The 27,842-nt window shown below is 52.4% G+C and overlaps 1 protein-coding gene across 1 annotated transcript; it reads right to left on the reverse strand.

Annotated features, from left to right (window-relative positions):
* Positions 1-80: 80 nt before the first annotated feature.
* Positions 81-27,484, reverse strand: ILVBL (ilvB acetolactate synthase like). The gene is given in 22 exon segments (XM_033083849.1): positions 81-357; positions 1,735-1,840; positions 2,955-3,026; positions 3,554-3,624; positions 5,198-5,367; positions 7,544-7,658; positions 9,532-9,666; positions 11,065-11,201; positions 13,172-13,269; positions 15,404-15,446; positions 16,106-16,162; positions 18,318-18,356; positions 18,358-18,427; positions 22,878-22,923; positions 22,925-22,975; positions 22,977-23,018; positions 24,524-24,604; positions 24,606-24,652; positions 25,981-26,032; positions 26,034-26,183; positions 27,381-27,469; positions 27,472-27,484. Coding segments are annotated over 22 exon segments (1,899 nt in total). The 3' UTR covers positions 81-142.
* Positions 27,485-27,842: the final 358 nt, after the last annotated feature.

Raw genomic sequence — 27,842 nt, forward strand, 5'->3', positions numbered from 1 at the left:
CTTGGGGACATTTGGGGACACTCGAGGACCCTCAATGACCCTTGAGCACCCTCAATGATCCTCAGTGACACACAGTGACACCTGGGGACACTCAGTGACACTCTGGTGACCCTTGGTGGCACCTGGGGACACCTGGGGACACTCAGACAGACACGGATCCCTCCCGGAAGTCGCTGGGTCCCAGCAGGGCGTTGACGAGGACGGGGTGGCCTTGGTGACACTCGGCCTGCGCCGCCCTCAGCACGGCCAGCACCCTGTCCTCGATGTCCCCAACGTCCCCGGTGTCCCCTCCGGTGTCCCCAGCGCTGTCCAGGACGAAGCCTCGGCCTCCCAGCGCCGCCGCCACCGCGTGGTAATCTGGGGACACACGGGGGTGGCATTGTCACCAACACGGGGGCGGCACTGCCACCAGGGGGTGGCATTGTCACCAGGGGATGGCATTGTCACCAGGGGGACACACAGGTGACATTGTCACCCTCATGGGTGTGGCACTGTCACCAGCACAGGGGCGGCATTGTCACCATGAGGACAGAGAGGTGGCACTGTCACTTCTGGGAATGGCATTGTCATCAACACGGAGGTGGCACTGTCACTGTTGAAGGTGACATTGTCACCACGGGGACAGAGAGCTGGCACTGTCACCCGGGCGTGACATTTTCACGTCTGGAGGTGGCATTGTCACCGTCATGGGGGTGGCATTGTCACTACTGAAGGTGACATTGTCACCATGGGGACAATGAAGGTGGCACTGTCACCACCAGGGTCCCATCAGTCACTGCCAGTGGTCAGCAGTCACTGGTCACTCAGTGGTCACTCAGTGGTCACTGTGGGGCAGTGGTCACTCAGTGGTCACTCAGTCACTCAGTGGTCAGTGGTCAATTGGTCAGCAGTCACTCAGTGGTCACTCAATGCTCACTGTGGGGCAAGGGTCACTCAGGGGTCACTCAGTGGCCACTCAGGGGTCACTCAGGGGTCAGCTGGTCAGTTGGTCAGTTGGTCATTGGTCACTCAGTGGTCACTCAGAGGTCACTCACTGGTCACTCAATGGTCAGTTGGTCAGTGGTCAGTTGGTCACTCACCGCTGTAGCTCAGCCTGCAGCCCACGGCGCTGCCCAGCAGGGGGAGCTGCTGTGCTCAGTGTGCCCTCAATGCTCACTGTGGGTCAGTGGTCACTCAGGGGTCACTCAGTGGTCAGTTGGTCAGTTGGTCAGTGGTCACTCACCACTGTAGCTCAGCCTGCAGCCCACGGTGCTGCCCAGCAGGGGGAGCTGCTGTGCTCAATGTGACCTCAATGCTCACTCAGTGGTCACTCAGGGGTCAGTTGGTCAGTGGTCGGTGGTCACTCAGTGGTCACTCACCGCTGTAGCTCAGCCTGCAGCCCACAGCGCTGCCCAGCAGGGGGAGCTGCTGTGCTCAGTGTGCCCTCAATGCTCACTGTGGGGCAATGGTCACTCAGTGGTCACTCATTGGTCACTCACTGGTCAGTGGTCAGTGGTCAGTGGTCACTCAGTGGTCAGTTGGTCAGTTGGCCACTCAGTGGTCACTCACTGTTGTAGCTCAGCCTGCGGCCCACGGCGCTGCCCAGCAGGGGGAGCTGCTGTGCTCAGTGTGCCCTCAATGGTCACTGTGGGGCAGTGGTCACTCAGGGGTCACTCAGGGGTCAGTTGGTCAGGGGTCACTCAGTGGTCACTCAGTGGTCAGTGGTCAGTTGGTCAGTGGTCAGTGGTCACTCACCGCTGTAGCTCAGCCTGCAGCCCACGGCGCTGCCCAGCAGGGGGAGCTGCTCGCGGCTGATCTGGGTCCAGCCGGCGTCGTTCCCAACCAGCGCGATCACCGGGACCTGGGACAGGGGACATGGGTGACACAGGGACACGGGTGACACAGGGACAGGGGGGTGACACAGGGACAGGGACAGGGACATGGGTGTCACAGGGGACAGGGACAGGGACAGAGGGGTGACACAGGGACAGCGAGAGGGACAGGGATAGGGACAGAGGGTGACACAGGGACAGGGATAGGGATGGGACAGGGACAGGGACTGGGACGGGGGGTGACACAGGGACAAGGACAGAGACAGGGACAGGGGGTGACACAGGGACAAGGGGGTGACACAGGGGACAGGGACATGGACAGGGACAGGGACAGGGACAGGGACAGGGACAGAGGGTGACACAGGGACAGGGACAGGGACAGAGGGTGACACAGGGACAGGGATAGGGATGGGACAGGGACAGGGACAGGGATGGGGGGTGACACAGGGACAGGGACACGGGTGACACGGGACAGGGACATGGACAGGGACAGGGACAGGGACAGAGACAGGAGGGTGACACTTGGACATGGACAAGGACAGGGACAGAGGGGTGACACAGGAGACAGGGACAGTAGGGACATGGGGGACACATGACAGTGACAATGACAGTGACAGTGACAATGACACACAGCGACAATGACAGTGACAATGACAGTGACGGTGACAATGACAGTGATGGTGACAATGACAGTGGCAGTGACAATGACACACAGTGACAATAACGGTAACAGTGACAGTGACACACAGTGACAGTGACAGCGACAATGACAATGACAGTGCCTGGTGACAATGACAGGGACAGGTAACAATGACAATAACGGTGACAATAATGGTGACAACGACAGTGACACACAGTGACAGTGACACAGAGTGACAATAACGGTGACAATGACAATGACAGTGACAATGACAGTGACACAATGACAGTGACAGTGACAGGTGACAATGACAGTAGCAGTAACAATGACACAGAGTGACAATAACAGTGACAGTGACACACAGTGACAGTGACAGTGACAATGACAATGACAGTGACAATGACAGACAATGACAGTGACACACAGTGACGGTGACAATAATGGTGACAATAACGGTGACAATGACAGTGACAATAACGGTGACAGGTGACAGTGACAATGACCTTGTGGCGCACGAAGGTGTCGAACTCCATCAGGCTGAAGCCCAGCGAGCCGTCCCCGTACAGGACCCACACCTGGCGTCCCCAAATGTCACCAAAGGTCCCCACAGGGTGGCCCTGGGGACCCTCCGGCCCTCACCGTGTTCCCAATGTCCTCAGTGTCCCCCCACAATGTCCCCAACGTCCCCAATGTCCCCAGTGTCCCCCCTGCCCCCCATGTCCCCAATGTCCCCCCAGTGTCCCCTCTGTCCCCAACGTCCCCCCAATGGTCTCAATGTCCCCAATGTCCCCAGTGTCCCCAATGTCCCCACATCAGTGTCTCCCTCACCAATGTCCCAAATGTCCCCATACCCCCCCACATCCCCCCTGTCCCCAATGTCCCCATTGTCCCCTCAATGTCCCCAATATCCCCATGTCACCCTCAACGTCGCCATGTCCTCAGTGTCCCCAATGTCCCCCCAAGGTCCCCAATGTTCCCATGTCCCCATACCCCCCCACATCCCCCTGCCCCCAATGTCCCCAGTGTCTCCCCAGTGTCCCCCCCAGTGTCCCCATGTCCCCCCCAGTGTCCCCATGTCCCCCCAGTGTCCCCACGGTGTCACCTCAGCCTCGGGCCGGCAGAGTTTGGCCCCGAGCGCGAATCCTCCGCCCACGCCCAGCGTGCCAAAGGGACCTGAGGGGACAGAGGGACATCAGTGCCACCATCACTGGGGACACAGGGGACAGAACGGACAGAGGGGACATCAGAGTGCCACCATCACAGTGACAACACCAGGGACAGAGGGGACATCAGTGCCACCATCACTGGGGACAGAGGGGACAGAGGGGATATCAGTGCCAAAGGGACCTGAGGCGACACAGGGGACATTAGTGCCACCACCACTGGGGACAGAGGGGACAGAACGGACAGAGGCGACATCAGAGTGCCACCATCACTGGGGACAGAGGGGACAGAGGGGACATCAGTGCCAAAGGGACCTGAGGGGACACAGGGGATATCAGTGCCACCATGACAGTGACAGCACCAGGGACACAGGGGACATCAGAGTGTCACCACACTGGGGACACAGGGGACATCAGTGTGAAAGGGACCTGAGGGGATAGCAGGGACACAGGGGACATCAGAGTGTCACCACACTGGGGACACAGGGGACATCAGTGTGAAAGGGACCTGAGGGGATAGCAGGGACACAGGGGACATCAGTGCCACCACACTGGGGACAGAGGGGACATCAGAGTGCTATCATCACTGGAGACAGAGGGGACATCAGTGCCACCACACCAGCCGTGTCCCCGCACGTCCCTGAGCTGTCCCCACGTGTCCCCACGCTGTCCCTGCCCTGGGGACGGCCATGTCCCCAAGCTGTCCCTGCAGGATGTGGCTGTGTCCCCACATTGTCCCCAAGCTGTCCCCACAGGGGGTGGTTGTGTCCCCAAGCTGTCCCTGGCTGTCCCCACACTGTCCCCGTGTGTCCCCAAGCTGTCACTGTGTGTCCCTGTGTGTCCCCGAACTGCCCCTGTGTGTCCCCGTGTGTCCCCACAGGATGTGGCCATGTCCCCAAGCTGTCCCAGGTTGTCCCAGTGTGTCCCTGCAGGGTGTGGCCGTGTCCCCAGGCTGTCCCTGTGTGTCCCTGTGTGTCCCTGTAGGGTGTGGCCATGTCCCCAGGCTGTCCCTGGCTGTCCCCACACTGTCCCCATGTGTCCCTGCAAGGTGTGGCCGTGTCCCCAAGCTGTCCCTGTGTGTCCCTGTGTGTCCCCGTGTGTCCCTGCAGGGTGTGGCCATGTCCCCTAGGTGTCCCTGTGTGTCCCCGTGTGTCCCTGCAGGGTGTGGCCATGTCCCCAAGCTGTCCCTGGCTGTCCCCACATGTCCCCACACTGTCCCTGGGTGTCCCTGTGTGTCCCTGCAGGGTGTGGCCATGTCCCCATGCTGTCCCCACACTGTCCCCACACTGTCCCCGTGTGTCCCCTAGCTGCCCCTATGTGTCCCCACAGCGTGTGGCTGTGTCCCCAGGCTGTCTCCACGTGTACCCAGGCTGTCCCTGCGGGGTGTGGCCATGTCCCCACACTGTCCCCACGTGTCCCCAAGCTGTCCCTGTGTGTCCCCGTGTGTCCCCACAGGATGTGGCTGTGTCCCCAAGCTGTCCCTGGGTGTCTCCAGGCTGTCCCCACAGGGTGTGACCATGTCCCCATGCTGTCCCCACGTGTCCCCACCCTGTCCCCGTGTGTCCCCCCCCCGGTGGCCGTACCCGGGTCCAGCCAGGCCAGTGGCCGCCGTGGCCGCAGGACGTACGCGGCCGTGCCCACGAAGTCGCCGCCGTCGGCCACCAAGAGGCTCTGGGGGGGCAGGAGCTGCTCCAGGGCCTGCAGCAGCAGCAGCGGGTTCAGGTGGCACGGGGGGGGCACCAAGGCCTTGGCCCTGAGGGACAGATCCCAAATATCCCAAATGAGCAGGGTCTGACCCCAAAAACATCCCAAATATCCCAAAAAATCCCCACAATCCCAAATCCCAGTCCAGGGCCTGCAGCAGCAGCAGCGGGTTCAGGTGGCACAGGGGGGGGACACCAAGGCCTTGGCCCTGAGGGGACAGATCCCAAAAATCCCAAATGAGGGGGGGACAGACCCCAAAAATATCCCAAATATGCCAAAAATCAAAAAAAATCCCCAAATTCTGGCCCAGGGCCTGCAGCAGCAGCAGCGGGTTCAGGTGGCACAGGGGGGGCACCAAGGCCTTGGATCTGGGGGGACAGATCCCAAAAATCCCAAATGAGGGGGGGTGAGATCCCAAAAGTCCCAAATGAGGGGGGGGACAGACCCCAAAAATATCCCAAATATGCCAAAAATCAAAAAAAATCCCCAAATTCTGGCCCAGGGCCTGCAGCAGCAGCAGCGGGTTCAGGTGGCACGGGGGGGGCACCAAGGCCTTGGCCCTGAGGGACAGATCCCAAAAATCCCAAAAATCCCAAATGCGGGGGGGTGAGACCCCAAAAATATCCAAAATATCCCAAATATCCCCAAAATCCCAAACCCTGCTCCAGGGCCTGCAGCAGCAGTAGCAGGTTCAGGAGGCACAGGGGGGGCACCAAGGCCTTGGATCTGGGGGACAGATCCCAAAAATCCCAAATGAGGGGGGTGAGACCCCAAAAATCCCAAATGAGCAGGGTCTGACCCCAAAAATATCCCAAATATCCCAAAAAATCCCCAAAATCCCAAATCCTGGCCCAGGGCCTGCAGCAGCAGCAGCGGGTTCAGGTGGCACAGGGGGGGGCACCACGGCCTTGGATCTGGGGGACAGACCCCAAAAATCCCAAAAATCCCAAATGAGGGAGGTCTGACCCCAAAAATCCTAAATGAGGGGGGGACAGACCCCAAAAATATCCCAAATATCCCCAAAAATCCCCAACCCCGGTCCAGGGCCTGCAGCAGCGGGTTCAGGTGGCACAGAGGGCACAAGAAGGTCTTGGATCTGGGGGGACAGATCCAAAAAATCCCAAATGAGGGGGGTCTGACCCCAAAAATATCCAAATGAGGGGGATGAGACCCCAAAAATCCCAAATGAGGGGGGTCTGACCCCAAAAATATCCAAATCAGGGGGATGAGACCCCAAAAATCCCAAATGAAGGGGGACAGACCCCAAATATCCCAAATGAGGGGAGTCTGACCCCAAAAATCCCAAAAGTCCCAAATGAGGGGGTGAGATCCCAAAAGTCCCAGAGGGGAATTTGGTGGTGGCCCCAAAATTGGGAACGGGATCCCCCCAGGGCTCCTCGCTGGGCCCTTCCTTGTCCCCACCCTGTCCCCAGTGTCCCCATGTCCCCATGTCCCCAGTGTCCCCATGTCCTCAGTGTCACCGGATCTGCCTCTCCCTGTGCCTGTCGCCCTCCATCTCCAATGTCCCCATGTCCCCAGTGTCCCCATGTCCCCATTCCTGTCCCCAGTGTCCCCATGTCACTGGATCTGTCTCTCCCCATCCCTGTCCCCAGTGTCCCTATTGTCACCCCAGTGTCCCCATTGTCACTGGATCTGTCTCTCCCTGTCGCTGTCGCTCTCTGTCCCCATGTCACCCCAGTGTCCCTATGTCCCCAGTGTCCCCAATGTCCCCATGTGCCCATTCCTGTCCCCAATGTCCCCACCGTCACCCCAGTGTCACCGGATCTGCCACTCCCTGTCCCTGTTGCTCTCTGTCCCCACGTCCCAGTGTCCCCAGTGTCCCCAGTGTCCCCAATGTCCCCATGTCTCCAGTGTCCCCATTGTCACCCCATGTCACCACATCTGCCGCTCCCTGTCCCTGTCGCCCTCCATCCCCAATGTCCCCATGTCACCAGTGTCCCCAATGCCCCCGTGTCATCCCATGTCACCAATCTGTCTCTCCCTCTTGCTGTCGCTCTCTGTCCCCATGTCACCCCAATGTCCCCAATGTCCCCAATGGTCGCCAATGTCCCCAATGTCGCCAATGTCCCCAGTGTCCCCAATGTTCCTGTAGTCACCCCATGTCACCGGATCTGTCTGTCCCTGTCGCTGTCGCTCTCTGTCCCCATGTCCCCAGTGTCCCCAGTGTCCCCAGTGTCCCCATGTCCCCAGTGTCCCCATGTCACCGGATCTGTCTGTCCCTGTCGCTGTCGCTCTCCCGGAGCCGCTCCAGCCACTCCTTGGGGGCGGCGAATCCCTGCAGGGCCCGGGCAAGATCCAGGACAAAGGAGGCAGGGTCACCTGGGGACACAAACAATGTCACCTGAGACCCCAAAGTGTCACCTGGGGACACCACAGTGTGACCTGGGGACACAAAAATGTCACCTGAGGTCACCAAATGTCACCTGGGGAATCCCAAAGTGTCACCAGAGATCCCAAAATGTCACCTGGGACCCCAAAGTGTCACCCGGGATCCCAAAATGTCACCTGGGGGACCAAAATGTCACCAGGGACCCCAAATGTCACCTGGGGACACCAAAATGTCGCCTTGGGATACAAAAAATGTCACCTGGGACCCCAAAGTGTCACCTGGGGTCACCAAAAATGTCACCTGGGGTCACCAAATGTCACCTGGGGAATCCCAAAGTGTCACCTGAGATCCCAAAATGTCACCTGGGGGATCCCAAAGTGTCACCAGAAATCCCAAAATGTCACCTGGGATCCCAGAGTGTCACCTGAGAACACCAAAATGTCACCTTGGGATACAAAAAACGTCACCTGGGTCCCCAAGGTGTCACCTGGGGTCACCAAAATGGGACCTGGGACCCCAAGGTGTCACCTGCAGTCACCAAAATGTCACCTGGGGTCACCAAAAATGTCACCTGGGTTCACCAAATGTCACCTGGGGGATCCCAAAGTGTCAGCTAGGAGCCCAAAGTGTCACCTGGAACCCCAAAATGTCATCTGGGGTCCTCAAAATGTCACCTGGGACCCCAAAGCGTCACCTGGGGGATCCCAAAGTGTCACCTGGGGTGTAATCCCAAAATGCCATCGCAGTTTGACCCCAAACTTCTCCATTTTGACCCAAAATTTGAACATTTTAACCCCAAATTTCCTGGGTTTAACTCCAAATTTCCACATTTCAACCCCAAATTTCCACATTTTGACCCCAAAATCCCAATTTTCGACCCTAAAATCCCAATTTGTGACCCCAAAACCCCAACTTGTGTCCCCACTGCCCCAACACAGCCGCGGTTTCCAGAAGACGTCGATGTTCCGCAGCAGCCACGGTTTGACCAAAAAATCGCCAAAATTTCCTCATTTCAAGACCAAATTTTCACATTTCGACCCCAAAACCCCAATTTTTGACCCTAAAATCCCAATTATTCAACCCAAAACCCCAACTTGTGTCCCCAAAGCCCCAACACTGCCACGGTTTCCAGAAGACGTCAGAATTCCGCAGCAGCCACGGTTTGACCAAAAATCGCCAAAATTTCCTCATTTTGATCCCAAATTTCCTCATCTTGGCCCCAAATTTCCACATTTTGGCCCCAAAAATCACAATTTTTGACCCTAAAATCCCAACTTGTGTCCCCAAAGTCCCAACACAGCCGCGGTTTCCAGAAGACGTCGGAATTCCGCAGCAGCTGCGATTTCACAAATAATCGCCAGAATTTCCTCATTTGAACCCCAAATTAACTTATTTTGACCCAAAATTTCTGTATCTTGACCCCAATTTTCCTCATTTTGACCCCAAAATCCCAATTTGCGACCCCAAAACCCCAATTTCTCACTCCAAACCCCAATTATTCCCCTCACCCAGCCCAGCCAGTCGTGGTTTCTAGATGACATCGGAACTTCGCAGCAGCCACGACTTTAACCAGAAATTGCCAAAAAATTGCCAAAAAATATCCAAAAATTGCCAAAATTTCTCCATTTTAACCCCCAAAATCCCAATTTTTCACCCCAAAATTTCATCTTTTCCCCCTTCACCCTGCACGCCCAGTCACTATTTCCAGGAGATGTCAGAATTCCGCAGCAGCCGCGGTTTGACCAAAAATTTGCCAAAATTTCCTCATTTCAACCCCAAATTTCCACATTTTGACCCAAAATTTCCACATTTTGACCCCAAAATCCCAATTTTTCACCCCAAAATTTCATTTTTCCCGCTCACCCTGCACGGCCAGCCGCGGTTTCCAGAAGACGTCGGCGTTGCGCAGCAGCTGCGCCCGGTCGCGGTTCACGGCCACCACGGCGGCGCCGCGGCCGAAGAGGCGCCCGTAGGACAGGCGGAAATCGCAGACGGTGCCTGGGGGGGAGGAGGGGACACCCAGGGGGGTCAGGAGGGGACAGGGGGACATCAGGGGGTGGCACCGTGTCACCAGGGGGGAGGTGGCAGCGCCAGGAAAAAATGGTGCGGTCCAGGTGCAGAAATGTCCTCAATTGGCCCCAAAGTGGAGCGGGGACATTTTGGGGACACTTTGGCACTGCCACCTCCCCTTGGGGACACTATGGGGACAGTTTGGGCACTGCCACTCCCACTTGGGGACACTTTGGGCACACTCTGGGGATATTTTAGGGACATTTTGGGGACACTCTGGGCACTGCCAGCCCCTTGGAGACATTTTGGGGACAGTCTGGGGACAATCTGGGGACATTTTGGGTACTGCCACCCTCCCTTGGGGGCATTTTGGGGACATTTTAGGGACATTTTGGGGACACTTTGGGCACTGCTTTCCCCCCTTGGAGACACTTCAGTGAAATTTTGGACACTGCCACCCCCTTGGGGACACTTTGGGGACACTTTGAGCACTGCCACCCCCGCTTGGGGACACTTCGGGCACACTCTGGAGACATTTTAGGGACATTTTGGGAACGGTCACTCTCCTTGGGGACACTTTGGGGACACTTTGGGCACTGCCACCCCCGCCTTGGGGACACTTTGGGCACACTCTGGGGATATTTTAGGGACACTCTGGGGACACTCTGGGGACACTTTGGCACTGCCACTCCCTTGCGGACATTCTGGGGACAGTTTGGAGACAATCTGGGGACATTTTGGGAACGGTCACTCTCCTTGGGGACACTTTGGGCACACTCTAGGGACATTTTAGGGACATTTTGGGGACACTCTGGGCACTGCCAGCCCCTTGGGGACACTCTGGGCACTGCCACCCCCTTGGAGACATTTTGGGGACACTTTGGAGACAATCTGGGGACATTTTGGGTACTGCCACCCTCCCTTGGGGACATTTTGGGGACATTTTAGGGACATTTTGGGGACACTTTGGGCACTGCTTCCCCCCCTTGGGGACACTTCAGTGAAATTCTGGACACTGCCACCCCGTTGGGGACACTTTGGGGACACTTTGAGCACTGCCACCCCCTTGGGGACACTTTGGGCACACTCTGGGAACATTTTAGGGACATTTTGGGAATGGTCACTCCCACTTGGGGACACTTTGGGGACACTTTGGGCACTGCCACTTCCCTGGTGACACTCTGGTGACACTTGGGGACACTTTGGGCACACTCTGGGGACATTTTAGGGACATTTTGGGGACACCTTGGGCACTACCACCTCCCCTTGGGGACACTCTGGGGAGACTTCAGGACACTTTGGGAACACTCTGGACACTGCCACCCCCCTGGTGACACTCTGATGACACTCTGGTGACACTTGGTGACACGTGGGGACATTTTTTACCTGCCAGCAGCACGAGGTCGGCCTGGCGCAGCGCCTCGCGCCGGCCGTGCCGCAGCAGCAGGGGACACTCGGGTGGCAGCAGCCCGCGGGCGGCGCCGCCCAGGTAGCAGGGGACACCCAGGGACAGCAGGGCCGAGCTGGGGACACCAGGGGACACCAGGGGACACAGAGGGGACAAAGTCACTAATGGCACAGGATTGGACACAAACTGGTTCGGTTCAGCCCCAAACTGGTTCAGTTTGGCCCTCAAACCGGTTCAATCCAGATCCCAAAGTAGCTCGGTTTGGTCCCAAACTGGTTCCATTGGGCTCTAAAAATGGCCCAGTTTGAGACCTGAACTGGCTCAGTTTAGACCCAAAAATGGCTCCACTTGGCCCCAAAACCGGTTCAATCCAGATTCCAAACTGGTCCAGTTTGAGGCCTGAACTGGCCCAGTTTGGCCCCAAAACCAGTTCAATCCGGATCCCAAACTGGCACGGTTTGGCCCCAAACTGGTTCCATTTGGCCTCAAAAATGGCCCGGTTTGGGACCTGAACCAGCTCCATTTGGACCCAAAAATGGCTCAATCCAGACCCCAAACTGGTTCAGTTCAGCCCCAAACTGGCTCCATTTGGCCCCAAAAATGACCCAATTTGGGACCTGAACTGGCTCAGTTTGGCCCCCAAACCGGTTCAATCCAGGTCCCAAACTGGCACGGTTTAGTCCCAAAAATGGTTCCGTTTAGGACCTGAACTGGCTCGGTTTGGCCTCAAACTGGTTCCATTTGGCCCCAAAAATGGCCCAGTTTGAGGCCTGAACTGGCCCAGTTTGGCCCCAAAACCGATTCAATCCAGATCCCAAACTGGTTCCACTTGGGCCTAAAAATGGCCCAGTTTGGGACCCGAACCAGCTCCATTTGGACCCAAAAATGGCTCAATCCAGACCCAAACTGGTTCAGTTCAGCCCCAAACTGGCTCCATTTGGACCCAAAAATGACCCAATTTGGGGCCTGAACTGGCTCAGTTTGGTCCCCAAACAGATTCAATCCAGGCCCCAAACTGGCTCGGTTCAGCCCCAAACTGGCTCGGTTTGGTTCCAAAAATGGCTCAGTTTGGGACTTGAACTGGCTCGGTTTGGCCCCAAACTGGTTCCATTTGGCCCCAAAAATGGCCCAGTTTGAGGCCTGAACTGGCCCAGTTCGGGCCCAAAACCGATTCAATCCAGATCCCAAACTGGCTCGGTTCAGCCCCAAACTGGCTCAGTTTGGACCCAAACTGGCTCCATTGGGCTCTAAAAATGACCCAATTTGGGACCTGAACTGGTTCAGTTTGGCCCTCAAACCGGTTCAATCCAGATCCCAAACTGGTTCCACTTGGGCCTAAAAATGGCCCAGTTTGGGACCTGAACCAGTTCCATTTGGACCCAAAAATGGTTCAATCCAGATCCCAAACTGGCTCGGTTTGGTCTCAAACTGGTTCCATTTGGCTCTAAAAGTGGCCCAGTTTGAGACCTGAACTGGCTCCGTTTGGACCCAAAAATGGCTCAGTTTGGCCCCCAAACCGGTTCAATCTAGGCCCCAAACCAGCTCAATCTAGGCCCCAAACCGGCTCGGTTCAGCCCCAAACTGGCTCGGTTTGGCCTCAAACTGGTTCCATTTGGCCCTAAAGTGGCTCAACTGGGGGCCCAAAACCGCTTCAATCCAGATCCCAAACTGGCTCGGTTCGCGCCCAAACTGGTTCCATTTGGCCCCGAAAATGGCCCAGTTTGGGGCCTGAATCAAGTTTGGACCCAAATTGGATCAGTTTGGACCCAAAAATGGCTGATTTGGGACCCCAGTCCCTCCCAGTTCACCTCAGTTCATCCCAGTCCATCCCAGTCCCTCCCAGTCCATCCCAGTCCCTCCCAGTCATTCCCAGTCCCTCCCAGTCCCCATTATCCCACTCCCAGTCCATCCCAGTCCCTCCCAGTCCATCCCAGTCCATCCCAGTTCCCTCCCAGTCCATCCCAGTCCATCCCAGTCCATCCCAGTTCATCCCAGTCACTCCCAATCCATCCCAGTCCATCCCAGTCCATCCCAGTCCCTCCCAGTCCCTCCCAGTCCATCCCAGTCCATCCCAGTCCGGCTCACCGCAGCTCCTCCGCCGGCGTTGGGGGCAGCAGGGCCTGGCTCCCCACGAGCACCAGCGGCCGCTGAGCCCGGCTTAACAGCTCTGAGCAGAGCTGGACCTGGGATTAAACCCGGGATTAACCACAGAGAGTCGGGATTAACCCAGGGTTAAACCAGGATTAACCCCCAAGAGCTGGGATTAAACCCGGGATTAACCACCAAGAGTCAGGATTAACCCCAAACCAGCCCAGATTAACCCGGGATGAAACACAGAGAAAAACCCCAAAAACCTCACAAATCCCAAACCCCACAAAAACCCCAAACCCAAAAAAATCCGCAAAAAAACCCCAAAACCAAACAAATCCCAAACCCCACAAAAAACCCCCAAAACCCCACAAAATCCTCCTAAAAACCCAAAACCCAACCCTAAAACCAACCCAAAAAACTCACAAAAAAATCCCAAAAACCCCAAACCCCACAAAAACCCCAAACCCCACAAAAACCCCACAAACCCATCCCATAATCCCCTGAAAAAAACCAAACCAAAAACCCCATAAAAACCCCATAAAACCCCTTAATCCCACCCCAAAACCCCAAACCCCAAACCTCACAAAAAACCCCAAAACCCAAAAAAACTCCAAAACCCCAAGAACCCCAAAAACCCTAAAAAACCCAAACCCCATAAAAACACCAAAAACTCAAGAACTCCAAACCCCAAAAACCCCAAACCCAAAAAAAACCCCAAACCCCAAAAACTCCAAACCCCCAAACTCCACAAAAACCCCGAAACCCAAAAAATCCTAAAAACCCAAACCCCAAAAAATCCCCAAAATCCCAAAAACCCAAACCCCATAAAAACCCCCAAAACCCCAAACCTCAAAAACCCCAAAACACCAAACCCCACAAAATCCCCTTAAAAAAACCGAAACCCAACCCCAAAAATCCCCTAAAAATTCCTCAGAAATCCTAAACCCCACAAATACCCCCAAAAAAACCCAAAACCCCAAAACCCCCAAAAAATCCCAAAAACCCCAAAACCTCACAAATCCCCCTTAAAAAAACCCCAAAAATTCAAAAACCAACCCCAAAAAACCCACAAAAAAACCCGCAAAAACCTCAAACCCCACAAAAACCCCCAAACCCCAAAACCCCCAAAACCCCAAAAAACCCAAATCCCAAAAATCCCAAAACCCCAAAACCCCAAAACAACCCCACAAAAACCCCATTAAAAAAAAAACTCCCAAAACCTAAAAATCCCCTAAAAACCACACTAAAAAATCCCCCAAAAACCTCATAAAAAATCCCATAAATCCCCTAAATCCAGGTTTTGGGATTTTTGGGGTTTTGGAGTCGCACCTGTTCCAGGGTGGCTTTGGGGACGCTCAGGGGCAGCAGGGTCGGGTCACCCCAAAAACCCCAAACCCTACAAAAACCCCACAAATCCATCCCATAATCCCCTTTAAAAACCAAACCAAAAACCCCATAAAAACCCCATAAAACCCCTTAATCCCACCCCAAAAACTCCACAAATCCCAAACCTCACAAAAACCCCAAAAACCCCAAAAACCCCTAAAAACCCCAACAACCCCAAACCCCACAAAACCCCCACAAAATCCCCTTAAAAAAAACCAAAACCCAACCCCACAAAATCCCCTAAAAAATCCTCAGAAATCCCAAACCCACAAAAAACCCCAAAAAAACCCAAACCCCAAAACCCATCAAAACCCCACAAATCCCAAACCCCAAAAACCCCAAAACCCCACAAAAAAACCACAAAATCCCCTTAAAAAAAAACTGAAACCCAATCCCAAAAATCCCCTAAAAAATTCACAGAAATCCCAAACCCCATAAAAAATCCCAAAAACCCCAAAAAACCCATAAAAATCCCAAAACCCCACAAATCCCAAACCCCACAAAAAGTCCCAAACCCCCACAAAATTCCCCTACAAAACCAAAACCCAACCGCAAAAATCCCCTAAAAAATTCCTCAGAAATCCAAACCCCACAAAAAACCCCAAACCCAAAAAACCTTAAAAAAACCCAAACCCCAAAAAATCCCAAACCCCGAAACCCACAAAAACCCCACAAAAACTCCATTAAAAAAAAAAACCAAAACAACCAACCCAAAAAAACCCATAAAAACCCCCAAAATTCAACCCCATAAATCCCATAAATCCCATAAATCCCCTAAATCCAGGTTGGGGTTTTTGGGGTTTTGGGGTTTTGGGGGTTTTTGGGGTTTTGGGGTCGCACCTGTTCCGGGGTGGCTTTGGGGACGCTCAGGGGCAGCGGGGTCGGGTCCCGGAGCTCCCAGCGCGCCCGCGAACAAATCCCATAAATAATTGTCCCAGGTACCTGTGGGGTTTTTGTGGGGTTTTTATGGGTTTGGGGTTTTTATGGGGTTTGGGGTTTTTAATGGGATTTGGGGTTTTTATGGGGTTTTGGGTTTTGTGGGGTTTTGGGATTTTATGGGGTTTTTTGGGGATTTTTTGGATTTTTTTCCCCAATTTTTTTCAATTTTTTTGAGGGTTTTAGTTGGGATTTTTGTGGGGTTTTGTGGGGTTTTGGGGGTTTTTGAGTTTTTGGGGTTTTTATGGGGTTTTGGGGGTTTTTTGGGGTTTGGGGTTTTTAGGATTTTACGAGATTTTTTGGGATTTTTTTTGATTTTTTGGGTTTTTTTCCAATTTTTTTTTCAATTTTTTCGAGGGTTTTAGTTGGGATTTTAGTGAGGTTTTTATGGGGTTTTTATGGGGTTTTGGGGTTTTTGAGGTTTGGGGTTTTTGGGATTTTATGGGGGTTTTTTTTTGGTTTTTTGGGGTTTTTGGGATTTCGAGGGTTTTAATTGGGGGTTTTGTGGGGTTTTTGGGATTTGGGATTTTTTGGAGTTTTGGGTTTTTATGGGGTTTGGGGTTTTTGAGGTTTGGGGTTTTTGGGTTTTGGGGTTTTTATGGGGTCAGGTCCTGGAGCTCCCAGGTGCCGGTGAACAAATCCCATAAATAATTGTCCAGGTACCTGTGGGGTTTTTGTGGGGTTTTGGGGTTTTTATGGGGTTTTGGGGTTTGGGGGTTTTGGGATTTTTATGGGGTTTTGGGGTTTTGGGATTTTTGGGGTTTGAGGTTTTTATGGGATTTGGAGTTTATGGGATTTGGGGGTTTGGGGTTTTTATGGGGTTTTTTGGGGATTTTTGGGGTTTTTTAAAAATTTTTTTTCAATTTTTTTGAGGGTTTTAGTTGGGGTTTTTGTGGGGTTTTTATGGGGATTTTTTGGGGATTTTTTGGTTTTTTTTCAATTTTTTTTCAATTTTTTTGAGGGTTTTAGTTGGGGTTTTTATGGGGTTTTTATGGGATTTTTGGGGGTTTTGGGATTTGGGGTTTTTTTGGGGTTTGGGGTTTTTATGGGGTTTTGGGTTTTGGGGTTTTTATGGGGATTTTTTGGGGATTTTTTGGATTTTTTTCCAAATTTTTTTCAATTTTTTTGAGGGTTTTAGTTGGGATTTTTGTGGGGTTTTTATGGGGTTTGAGGTTTTTGTGGGGTTTGGGGTTTTTGTGGGGTTTTGGGTTTTTATGGGGTTTGGGGTTTTTGGGGTTTGGGGATTTTTCCAATTTTTTTCAATTTTTTGGAGGGTTTTAGTTGGGATTTTTTGTGAGGTTTTCATGGGGTTTTTGTGGGTTTTTTTGAGTTTTTGGGGTTTTTATGGTTTTTTGGGGTTTTGTGGGGTTTGGGGTTTTATGGAGTTTGGGTTTGGGATTTTTGGGATTTTATGGGATTTTTTGGGGTTTTTTAAAATTTTTTTCAATTTTTTTGAGGGTTTTAGTTGGGATTTTTGTGGGGTTTTTATGGGGTTTTTTGGGGTTTTGGGGTTTGGGTTTTTTGAGGTTTGGGTTTTTGGGGTTTGGGGTTTTTATGGGGGTTTGGGGTTGGGGTTTTTGGGGTGCAACTGAGAAGTTTATGGGGCTTTTGGGGGATTTTTGGGGTTTTTTTCAATTTTTTCCGAATTTTTCGAGGGTTTTATTTGGGGTTTTTGTGGGGGTTTTATGGGATTTTTTTAGGGCATTTTGGGTGTGCTTGGGGTGGTTTTGGGGTTATTTTGGGATGGTTTTTGGGGTGCATTTGGGATGTTTTTGGGGATTTTTAGGGGTTTTTGGGGTGTTTTTGGGATTATTTTAGGGTGTATTTGGGGGTGGTTTTGGGGGATTTTTTAGGGTGTTTTTGGGGTGGTTTAGGGATGGTTTTTGGGGTGTATTTTAGGGTGCATTTGGGATGTTTTTGAGGGTTTTTTTAGGGTGTTTTGGGGGTGGTTCAGGGATGATTTTTGGGGTGTTTTGGGGTTATTTTAGGGTGTTTTTGGGGTGTTTTGGGATGGTTTTGGGGTGTTTTGGGGGTGTTTTTAGGGTGTATTTGGGATGTTTTGGGGGATTTTTTAGGGTGTTTTTGGGGTGGTTTAGGGATGGTTTCTGGGATTTTTGGGGGGGTTTTGGGGTGTTTTGGGGGTTATTTTGGGGCATTTTTGGGGCGGTTTTGGGATGTTTTTGGGGTGCATTTGGGATGTTTCTGGGGGTTATTTTAGGGCATTTTTCGGGTGGTTTTGGGGTGGTTTTCAGGTTAATTTTGGGGTGTTTTGGGGGTTTTTTGGGGGTTATTTTAGGGTATTTTTTGGGTGTATTTAGGATGGCTTTGGGGATTTTTTAGGGTGTTTTGGGATGGTTTTTGGGGTGTATTTTAGGGTGTATTTGGGGTGGTTTTGGGGTGTTTTTGGGATGGTTTAGGGATAGTTTCTGGGATTTTTGGGGGGTTTTGGGGTGTTTTGGGGATTATTTTAGGACATTTTTGGGGTGTATTTGTGGTGTATTTTGGGGTGTTTTTGGGGTGTTTTTGGGGGATTTTTAGGGTGTTTGTGGGATGGTTTTGGAGATTATTTTTTGGGCATTTTGTGGTGTATTTTTAGTGTATTTGGGGTGTATTTGGGGGTTATTTTAGGGTGTTTTTGGGGTGTTTTGGGATGGTTTTTGGGTGGTTTAGGAGATGGTTTTTAAGGTTATTTTGGATGGTTTTTGGGGTGTTTTGGGGGTTATTTTAGGGTATTTTTGGGGTGTTTAGGGATGGTTTTTGGATGTTTTTGGGGTGTTTAAGGAAGTTTTTTTTAGGGTTTTTTTTGGGTGTTTCTCACCACTGGACGAGCTTCCCCCGCAGCCCCCGGGGGGTTTGGAGCCCCGAGCTCCTTCTGCACCACGTGGAAAGGGTACAGGACATCGATGGGCAGCTCCACGAACACGGGGCCTGGGGGCACCCCAGAAAACAACAAATCCCACGGGGGTCACCCCAAAATTCCAGCTGGGGTTGGAGACCCCAAATCCCACAGCAGGATCAAAAAAAATCCCCAAAAAACCAAAAAAAACCCCAAAAAAATTCCCAAAAATGGACCCCAAACCCATACTGAGTTGATCCCAAAATTCCAGCCCCAGACACCACCAAAAACCCCAAACCACAGGGGTCACCCCAAAATCCCAACCAGGGGATTGAGCTCCAAAATCCCACAGCAGGACACCAAAAAAAAACCCAAAGAAACCCAAAAAACCCCCCAAAAACCCCAAAAGCCTCCAGAACTGATCCTAAAATTCCAAAAGAAGTCCCAAAAAATCCCAAATCCCACGGGGTCACCCAAAATCCCAACCAGGGGATTGAGCCCCAAAATCCCAAAGTAGGACCCCAAAAAACCAAAAAAAATCCCCCCAAAAAATCCCAAAATGGACCCCAAAACCCTGATCCCTAACCTCGATTCCAGGGGAACCCCAAAAACCCCAAATCCCACGGGGGTCACCCCCAAAATCCCAACCACGGGATTGAGCCCCAAAATCCCACAGCAGGATCAAAAAAATCCCAAAAAATCCCCCCCAAAAAAAACCCCAAAAATCCCCCAAAACGGCCCAAAAACCTCCTGAGCTGATCCCAAAATTCCAGCCCCAGACACCCCAAATACCCCAAACCCACGGGGGTCACCCCAAAATCCCAACCCAGGGATTGAGCCCCAAATCCCACAGCAGGACCCAAAAAACCCCCAAAAAAAGCCCCAAATTTGTCCCCAAACCCTTGATCCCAGACAACCCAAAAAACCCCAAATGAGCCCAAAATTCCATCCCCAAACATCCCAAAAACCCCAAAATTCCCAATCCTGCCCCAAAATCTCCTAATCTGTGAGAGGGTCACCCCAAATCCCAAATGATCCCAAAATTCCAGCCCCAGACACCCCAAAAAAACCAGAAAAAACCCCAAAAAACCCAAAAAACCCCCAAAAACCCAAAAAAATCACCCCCAAAAAATTCCACAACCAGTCCCAAATTTGTTCCCAAACCCTGATCCCCAAACACCCCAAAAAAGCCAAAAGATCCCAAAATTCCAGCCCTGGACACTCCAAAAACTCCCAAAACCATGGGGGTCACCCTAAAATCCCAACTGGGGGATTGAGCCCCAAAATCCCACAGCAGGACCCCAAAAAAACCCAAAAAAACCCCAAAAAACTGAAAAACCCCAAAAAAAACCGACCCTAAAACCCTGATGCCAAACCTCGATCCAGGGGAACCCCAAAAACCCCAAATCCTGCAGGGTCACCCCAAATCCCAACCAGGGGGTTGAGCCCCAAAATCCCAAAGTAGGACCCCAAAAACCACAAAAAACCCCAAAAAAATCGGCCACAAATTTGTCCCCAGGACACCCCAAAAAACCCAAAATGAGCCCAAAATTCCATCCCCAAACATCCCAAAAAACCCAAAATTCCCAATCCCGCTCCAAAATCCCCAAATCTATGGGAGGGTCACCCCAAATCCCAAATGATCCCAAAATTCCAGCCCCAGACACCCCAAAAAAACCCCAAAACAAACCAAAAAAAACAAAAAAAAAAACCCAAAAAAATTCCACAACCGGCCCCAAATTTGTTCCCAAACTCTGATCCCCAACACCCCAAAACCCTCCTGAGATGATCACAAAATTCCAGCCCCAAACCCAGGGGGGTCACCCCAAAACCCAGCTGGGGATTGAGCCCCAAAATCCCACAGCAGGACCCAAAAAAATCCCCCCCCAAAAAAACAAAAACCTCAAAAAAAACCCAAAATAACCCAAAAAAATCCCCAAAATCGACCCCAAAACCCTCCAGAGCCGATCCCAAATTCCAAAAAAAAAAAACTCCAAAAAACCCAAACCCACGGGGGTCACCCCAAAATCCCAACCTGGGGATTGAGCCCCACAAATCCCACAGCAGGACCCAAAAAAACCCCCAAAAAAAACCCCAAAAAAACCCAAAAATCCCAAAAAAACCAACCCCAAAACCCTCCTGAGCCGATCCCAAAATTCAAAAAAAAAAACCCCAAAAAACACCAAACTCACGGGGGATCACCCAAAATCCCGACCCAGGGATAGAGCCCCAAAATCCCACAGCAGAACCCCAAAAAACCCAAAAAAACCCCAAAAAAACCAAAAAGTCAAAAAAAAAAACCCAAAAAAAAACCCCAAAACCCTCCTGAGCCAACCCAAATTAAAAAAAAAAAAAACCACAAAAACCCCAAACCCACGGGGATCACCCCAAAATCCCAACCAGGGATTGAGCCCCAAAATCCCACAGCAGGACCCCAAAAACCCCCAAAATTTGTGATTCCAAGTTTGATTTCGGGATCCCAATCTCAGGAAAATTTTGGGATCCCAGATCTGATTTTAGGATCCCAATCCCATGGAAAATTTTGGGATTCCTCCCATTCCAAATTCCCCACCCTGGGGCTGATTTTGGGATCCCCATCCCATAAATTTTGGGTTCCCCATCCCAGAAGATTTTGGGATTCCCATCCCGGTAAATTTTGGGACCCCACCCCCCTAAATTCCCCATCCTGGGGCTGATTTTTGGGACCCCATCCCATAAATTCTGGGATTCCCATCCCGGTAAATTTTGGGATTCCATCCCCCGAATTCCCCATCCTGGGGCTGATTTTGGGATCCCAATCCCAGAAAATTTTGGGATACCCATCCCAGTAAATTTTGGGATTCCAGATCTGATTTAGGACCCCAAACCCCAGGGAAATTTTGGGATCCCAGATCTGATTTTAGGATCCCAGTCCCAGGGAAATTTTGCAATTCTGGGGCTGATTTGGGGATCCCCATCCCAGTAAATTTTGGGATTCTGGATCTGATTTTAGGATCCCAATCCAGGGAACTTTGCGATTCCAGGGCTGATTTTCGGATCCCCATCCCATAAATTTTGGGATTCTGGATGTGATTTTAGGATCCAATCCCAGGGAACTTTTGTGATTCCAGGGCTGATTTTGGGATCCCAATCCCAGTAAATTTTGGTATTCCACCCCCCATACCCAGGTATTTGGGATTTTTTTGTTAAATTTTGGGACCCCACTCCCCCAAATCCCCCATCCTGGGGATCCCCACCCCATAAATTTCAGGATTCCCATCCCAGTAAACTTTGAGATCACCATCCCAGTAAATTTTGGGATTCCCATCTCAGTAAATTTTGGGATTCCACCTCCCCAAATTCCCCACCCCGAGTTTGATTTTGGGATCCCCATCCCAGTAAATTTTGGGATCCCGGATCTGATTTTAGGATCCCAATCCCAGGGAAATTTTGGGATTCCTCCCATCCCAAATTCCCCACCCTGGGGCTGATTTTGGGATCCCCCATCCCATAAATTTTGGGATCCCCCATCCCGGTACCCCGCGCTCCTCACCGGGCGTGCCGCCCGTGGCGGTGGTGATGGCGCGGCGCAGCGTGGGGACCCCCACCCCCCAAATTCCCATCCCAGTAAATTTTGGGAACCCACCCCCCAAATCCCCCACCCCCGGATCTGATTTTGGGATCCCCGTCCCGGTAAATTTTGGGACCCTAGCCCCCATTCTTGGTTTTTGGGGATTTTTTTTGTTAAATTTTGGGACTTCCACCCCCCAAATTTTGGGATCCCTATCCCCTAAATTCCCCCACCCTGGCTGATTTTGGGATCCCCATCCCATTAAAATTTTGGGATTCCCATCCCCGTAAATTTTGAGATCCCCATCCCATAAATTTTGGGATCTCCATCCCAGTAAATTTTGGTATTCCACCCCCCAAATTCCCCACCCTGGGTCTAATTTTGGCTCCCCACCCCATAAATTTTGGGATTTTTTGTAAATTTTTAGATCCCCCATTCCTGGTACCCGCGGCTCTCACCGGGCGTGCCGCCCGTGGCAGTGGCGATGGCGTGGCGCAGCGTGGGGACCCCACCCCCCAAATCCCTCATCCCAGTAAATTTTGGGGATCCCCATCCAGGTAATTTTGAGATCCTGGATCTGATTTAGGATCCCAATCCCAGGAAAATTTTGCAATTCCAGGGTTGATTTTGAGATCCCCATCCCATAAATTTGGGATCCCCATTCTGGTAAATTTTGGGAACCAATCCCAGTAAAATTCTGGGATCTCCATCCCAGTAAATTCCCCATCCCTGGGGCTGATTTTGGGACCCCATCCCATAAAATCTGGGATCTCCATCCGGTGAATTTTGGGATTCCAGCTCCCCAAATTCCCCATCCTGGGGCTGATTTTGGAATCCCCATCCCAGAAAATTTTGGGATCCCATCCCAGTGAAATTTTGGGACTCCACCTCCCAGATCCCCCATCCCAGTAATTTTGGGATCCCCATCCCATAAATTTTGGGATTTTTTGTTGATTTTTGGGATCCCCATCCCGGTACCCGCGGCTGCTCACCGGGCGTGCCGCCCGTCGCGGTGGCGATGGCGCGGCGCAGCGTGGGGGACGATGTCGCGCACGCGCGCAACCGACAGCACCGATTTACACAGGGTCCGGGAACAGAGGGAGCTGAGGGATGTCCTGGAGAGCGCCCCGGCCCTGGGAGATAATTAATTAAGGGATATAATTAATGGGGGATTAATGGGGGATTGATGGGGATTAATGGGGGATTGACAGGGAATTAATGGGGGATTAACGGGGGATTGATGGGGAATTAATGGGGAATTAGAGTTTAATTAATGGGGAATTAACGGGGGATTAAAGATTAACTTAATTGGGAATTAAAGGGGGCATTAATGGGGGATTAAAGGGGTATTAATGGGGGATTAATGGGGGGATTCGAGTTTATATTAATGGGGAATTAACGAGGGGATTAATGGGGGATAAATGGGGAATTAATGGGGGATTAATGGGGGATTAATGGGGGATTAATGGGGATGAATTAGGGGATTAACTGGGGGATTAGAGTTAAATTAATGAGGAATTAACTGGGGAATTAATATGGGATTCATTGAGGATTAATGGGAATTAACGGGAATTAAGGGGAGATTAATGGGGGATTTATGGGGAATTAAAGAGGAATTAATGGGGATTAATGGGGGATTAAAGTTACTCAATGGGGAATTAATGGGGAATTAATGGTAACTAATGGGAATTAATGGGGATTAATGGGGGATTAGAGTTCAATTAATAGAGAATTAAAGGGGAATTAAAGGGAATTAATGGGGACTAATAGGGAATTAAAGTTAAATTAATGGGATTAATGGAGAATTAATGGGGGATTAATGGGGGATTAATGGGGATTAGAGTTTAATTAATGGGGAATTAAGGGGGGGATTAAAGGGGGATTCACAGGGAATTAATAGGGCAATAATGGGGGATTAATGGGGCATTAATGGGGAATCAAGGGGGAATTAATGGAGGATTAATGGGGATTAGAGTTTTTAATGGGGAGTTTATGGGGGATTAACGGGGAATTAGAGCTTAATTAATGGGAATTACAGGAGAATTAGAGTTTAATTAATGGGAATTTATGGGTAATTAATGGAGAATTAATGGAGAATTAATGGGGAATTAACAGGGAATTAATGGGCAACTAATGGGGAATTAGACCTTAATTAATGGGGAATTAATGGGGCATTAATCAGGAATGGCACCAAGAATTTGGGAATGGGCATTGGGAATTTGAGAATTAAACTAATGGAGAATTAATGGCGAATTAAGGGGAATTAATAGGAATGGGCACTGGGAATTTGGGAATGGTATCAGGAATTTGGGAATTAAAATTAAATTAATGGGGAATTACAGGGAATTAAGGGGAATTAATGGAGAATGGGCACTGGGAATTTGGGAATGTCATTGGAATAATGGGAATAGGCATTGGAATTTGGGAATGGTCACTGGGAATAATGGGAATGGGCACTGGAATTTGGGAATGGGCATTGGGAATTTGGGAATGGGCACTGGAATTTGGGAATGGGCACTGGGAATGGGCACTGGGAATTTGGGAACGGGCTCGGGAACGGCATCGGCAATTTGGAAAACCGACAAAAAATCCCAAAAACTCCGTTTGGGAAGGGTTTGGGATTTTGGGATGTTCCCACCTTTTGCAGGGAGGCAGCAGCACCGCCCAGCAGGCAGCAGGGGGACTCGGCCATCTGGGCGTTCTTGACGGCTGTCACCGCGGTTGGTGACACCGGGGCCCGCGGTGACGGCGGCGACGCCGATGCGGCCTGGGGGGACAGAGGGGACACCGTGGGAAAGGGGCGGCGGTGGGGGAAACAAGGTGGCACCAAGGTGGTTCCAAAGTGCCACCAAGATGGTGCCAAAGTGGTACCAAAGATGGCGCCAAGATGGCACCAAGGTGTCGCCAATTGCACCAAGGTGTCACCAAGATGGCACCAAAGTGTCACCAAGATGGCGCCAAGATGGCACCAAGGTGTCGCCAAATTGCACCAAAGTGGCACCAAGATGGCACCAAAGTGGTTTCCAAAGTGGCATCAAGGTGACATCAAGATGGCGCCAAGGTGGCTCCAAAATGGCACCAAGATGGCTCCAAAGTGGCACCAAGGTGACATCAAGGTGTCACCAAGTGGCATCAAGGTGGTTCCAAGGTGTCACCAAGATGCTACCAAAAGTGGCCACCAAGATGGCGCCAAGGTGACATAAAGATGGCACCAAGGTGGCTCAAAATGTCACCGAAGATGGTGCCAGGGTGGCACCAAGGTAGCTCCAACATGGCGCCAAGGTGGTGCCCAAGGTGTCACCAAGATGGCGCCAAGGTGACGCCAAGGTGTCACCAAGATGTGACCAAAGTGGCACCAAGATGGCACCAAGGTGGCATCAAAGAGGGCTTCAAAGTGGAACCCAAAAAAGCCACCTGGAGATGTCGGCCACGAGGCCACCTCCATCCCTTGGGGACAAATGGTGACAAATGGTGACAAACAGTGATAAACGGTGACAAAGGATGACAAAGGGTGACAAAGGGTGACAATGACAAGCTATGACAAAGGGTGACAAACAGTGACAAACAATGACAAACACTGACAGAGGGTGACAAATAGTGACAAACAAGGACAAACGGTGACAAAGGATGACAAACCATGACACACAACGACAAAGGGTGACAACAGTTATAAGCAGTGATAACAATGACAAACAGTGACAAATGGTGACAAACAATGACAAAGGGTGACAAAGGGTAACAAAGGGCGACAAAGAGGTGACGAACAATGACAAAGGGTGACAAAGGGTGACAAAGGGCGACAAAGGGCGACAAACAATGACAAAGGCTGACAAAGGTGACAAAGTGTGACAAACAATGACAAACATGACAAAGGCTGACAAAGGGTGACAAACCATGACACACAATGACAAGGGTGACAAAGGGTGACAAACAATGACAAACAATGACAAAGGGTCACAAAGGGTGACAAACACTGACAAAGAGTGACAAAGGGTGACAAACAGTGACAAACAATGGCACACAATGACAAACGGTGACAAACAGTGACAAAGGTGACAACAGTGACAACGCCACCCCCACACCCCCGGGTCTGACCCGAGAGCCGCGACACGGCGTCGGCGGCGAAGACGGCGGTGGCCTCGTGCCGGCGTGTCCACCACGCGGATGCCGATCTTCTCGCAGGCCACCAGCACGGGCGAGATGTGGCCCCCGGGCAGCGTGAACAGGACCGGAACGCCGTGGGCGCGCAGCACCTCGGCCACCAGCTCCCCGCCGTGCCGGGGACTCGCCGTGTCCACCTGGGGGGACAGCGGGGACACGGGGACACCGTTTCACCTTTGTCCTACCTGTCCCACCTGTGCGCATGTCACCTTTGTCCCACCCATCCCATCTGTGCGTGTCGCCTTTGTCCCACCATCCCACTGGTGCCACCTGTGCCCGTGTCGCCTTTGTCCTACCTGTCCACCATCCCACCTGTCCCACTCATGCCACCTGTGCCCGTGTCACCTTTGTCCCACCCATCCCCCCTGTGCCTGTGCCACCTTTGTCCCACCCGTCCCACTCGTGCCACCTGTGCCCGCGTCACCTTGTCTCACCTGTCCCACCAGTGACACCTATGCCTGTGTCACTTTTGTCCCACCTGTCCCATTGGTGCCACCTGTGCCCGTGTCACCTTTGTCCCACCTGTCCCACCAGTGACACTGGTGCCACCTGTCCTCCATCACACCTGTCCCCAATGTCCCCCATCCCACCTGTGCCAACTGTGCCTGTGTCACCTTTGCCCCACCTGTCCTACCTGTCCCACCTGTGCCCGTGTCACCTGTGTCCCACCCGTCCCACTGGTACCACCAGTGCCACCTGTCCCCAGTGTCCCCCATCCCACCGGTCCCCAGTGTCCCCCATCCCACCTGTCCCCAATGCGCCACCTGTCTCACCAGTGACACCAGCGCCACCTGTCCCAGTGTCCCTCATCCCACCTGTCCCCAACGTCCCACCTGTCCCACCGTCCCCCATCCCTTGTCCCCAATGTCTCACCTGTGACACCAGTGCCACCTGTCCCCAATGTCCCACCAGTGACACCGGTGCCACCTGTCCCCAGTGTCCCCCACCCCACCTGTCCCCAACATCCCACAGTGTCCCCCCATCCCCAATGTCCCCCCAGTGTCCCACCTGTCCCAATGTCCCTGCTGTCCCCAATGCACCCAGTGTCCCCAATGTCCCTGTGGTGTCCCCCATCCCCAATGTCCTCCCAACCCCCAATGTCCCCAGTGTCCCCCCAGTGCTGCCCTGTCCCCAATGTCCCATCTGTCTCTCTCAAGTCCCCAATGTCCCCAATGCCCCCCACCTCAATATCTCCCCAGTCTTCCCCATCCCCAGTGTCCCCAATGTCCCCAATGTCCCCAATGTCCCCACCATCCCAATGTCCCCAACATCCCAATGTCCCCAACATCCCTGGTGTCCCCCCCCTGTCCCCCCTGTCCCCAATGTCCCCAGACCTTGTGGAACAGGCGATAGAGGAGCCCGAGGCGCTGGGCCACCAGCAGCAGGGCCAGGGCCACCAGCCCGGCACAGGCACAGCCCAGCCGGCCACCAGATCCATGGGAGGGGCTGCAAAAACAACAGTGCCAACCGTGGGGAACCTTGGGGACACCAGGAACAACCTGGGGCCACCGTGGGAACCTTGGGGACACCAGGAACCACCTGGGGACACCGTGGGAACCCAACAGTGCCACCGTGGGAACCTTGGGACACCAGGGAACAACCTGGGGCCACCGTGGGAACCTTGGGGACACCAGGAACAACCTGGGGCCACCGCTGGGAACCCAACAGGGGCCACCGTGGGAACCTTGGGGACACCAGGAACCTCCTGGGGCCACCGTGGGAACCCAACAGGGCCACCGTGGGAACCTTGGGGACACCAGGAACCTCCTGGGGCCACCGTGGGAACCCAACAGGGC

The sequence above is a fragment of the Catharus ustulatus genome, chromosome 33, assembly GCF_009819885.2.
Source record: "Catharus ustulatus isolate bCatUst1 chromosome 33, bCatUst1.pri.v2, whole genome shotgun sequence".
Lineage (NCBI taxonomy): Eukaryota > Metazoa > Chordata > Aves > Passeriformes > Turdidae > Catharus > Catharus ustulatus.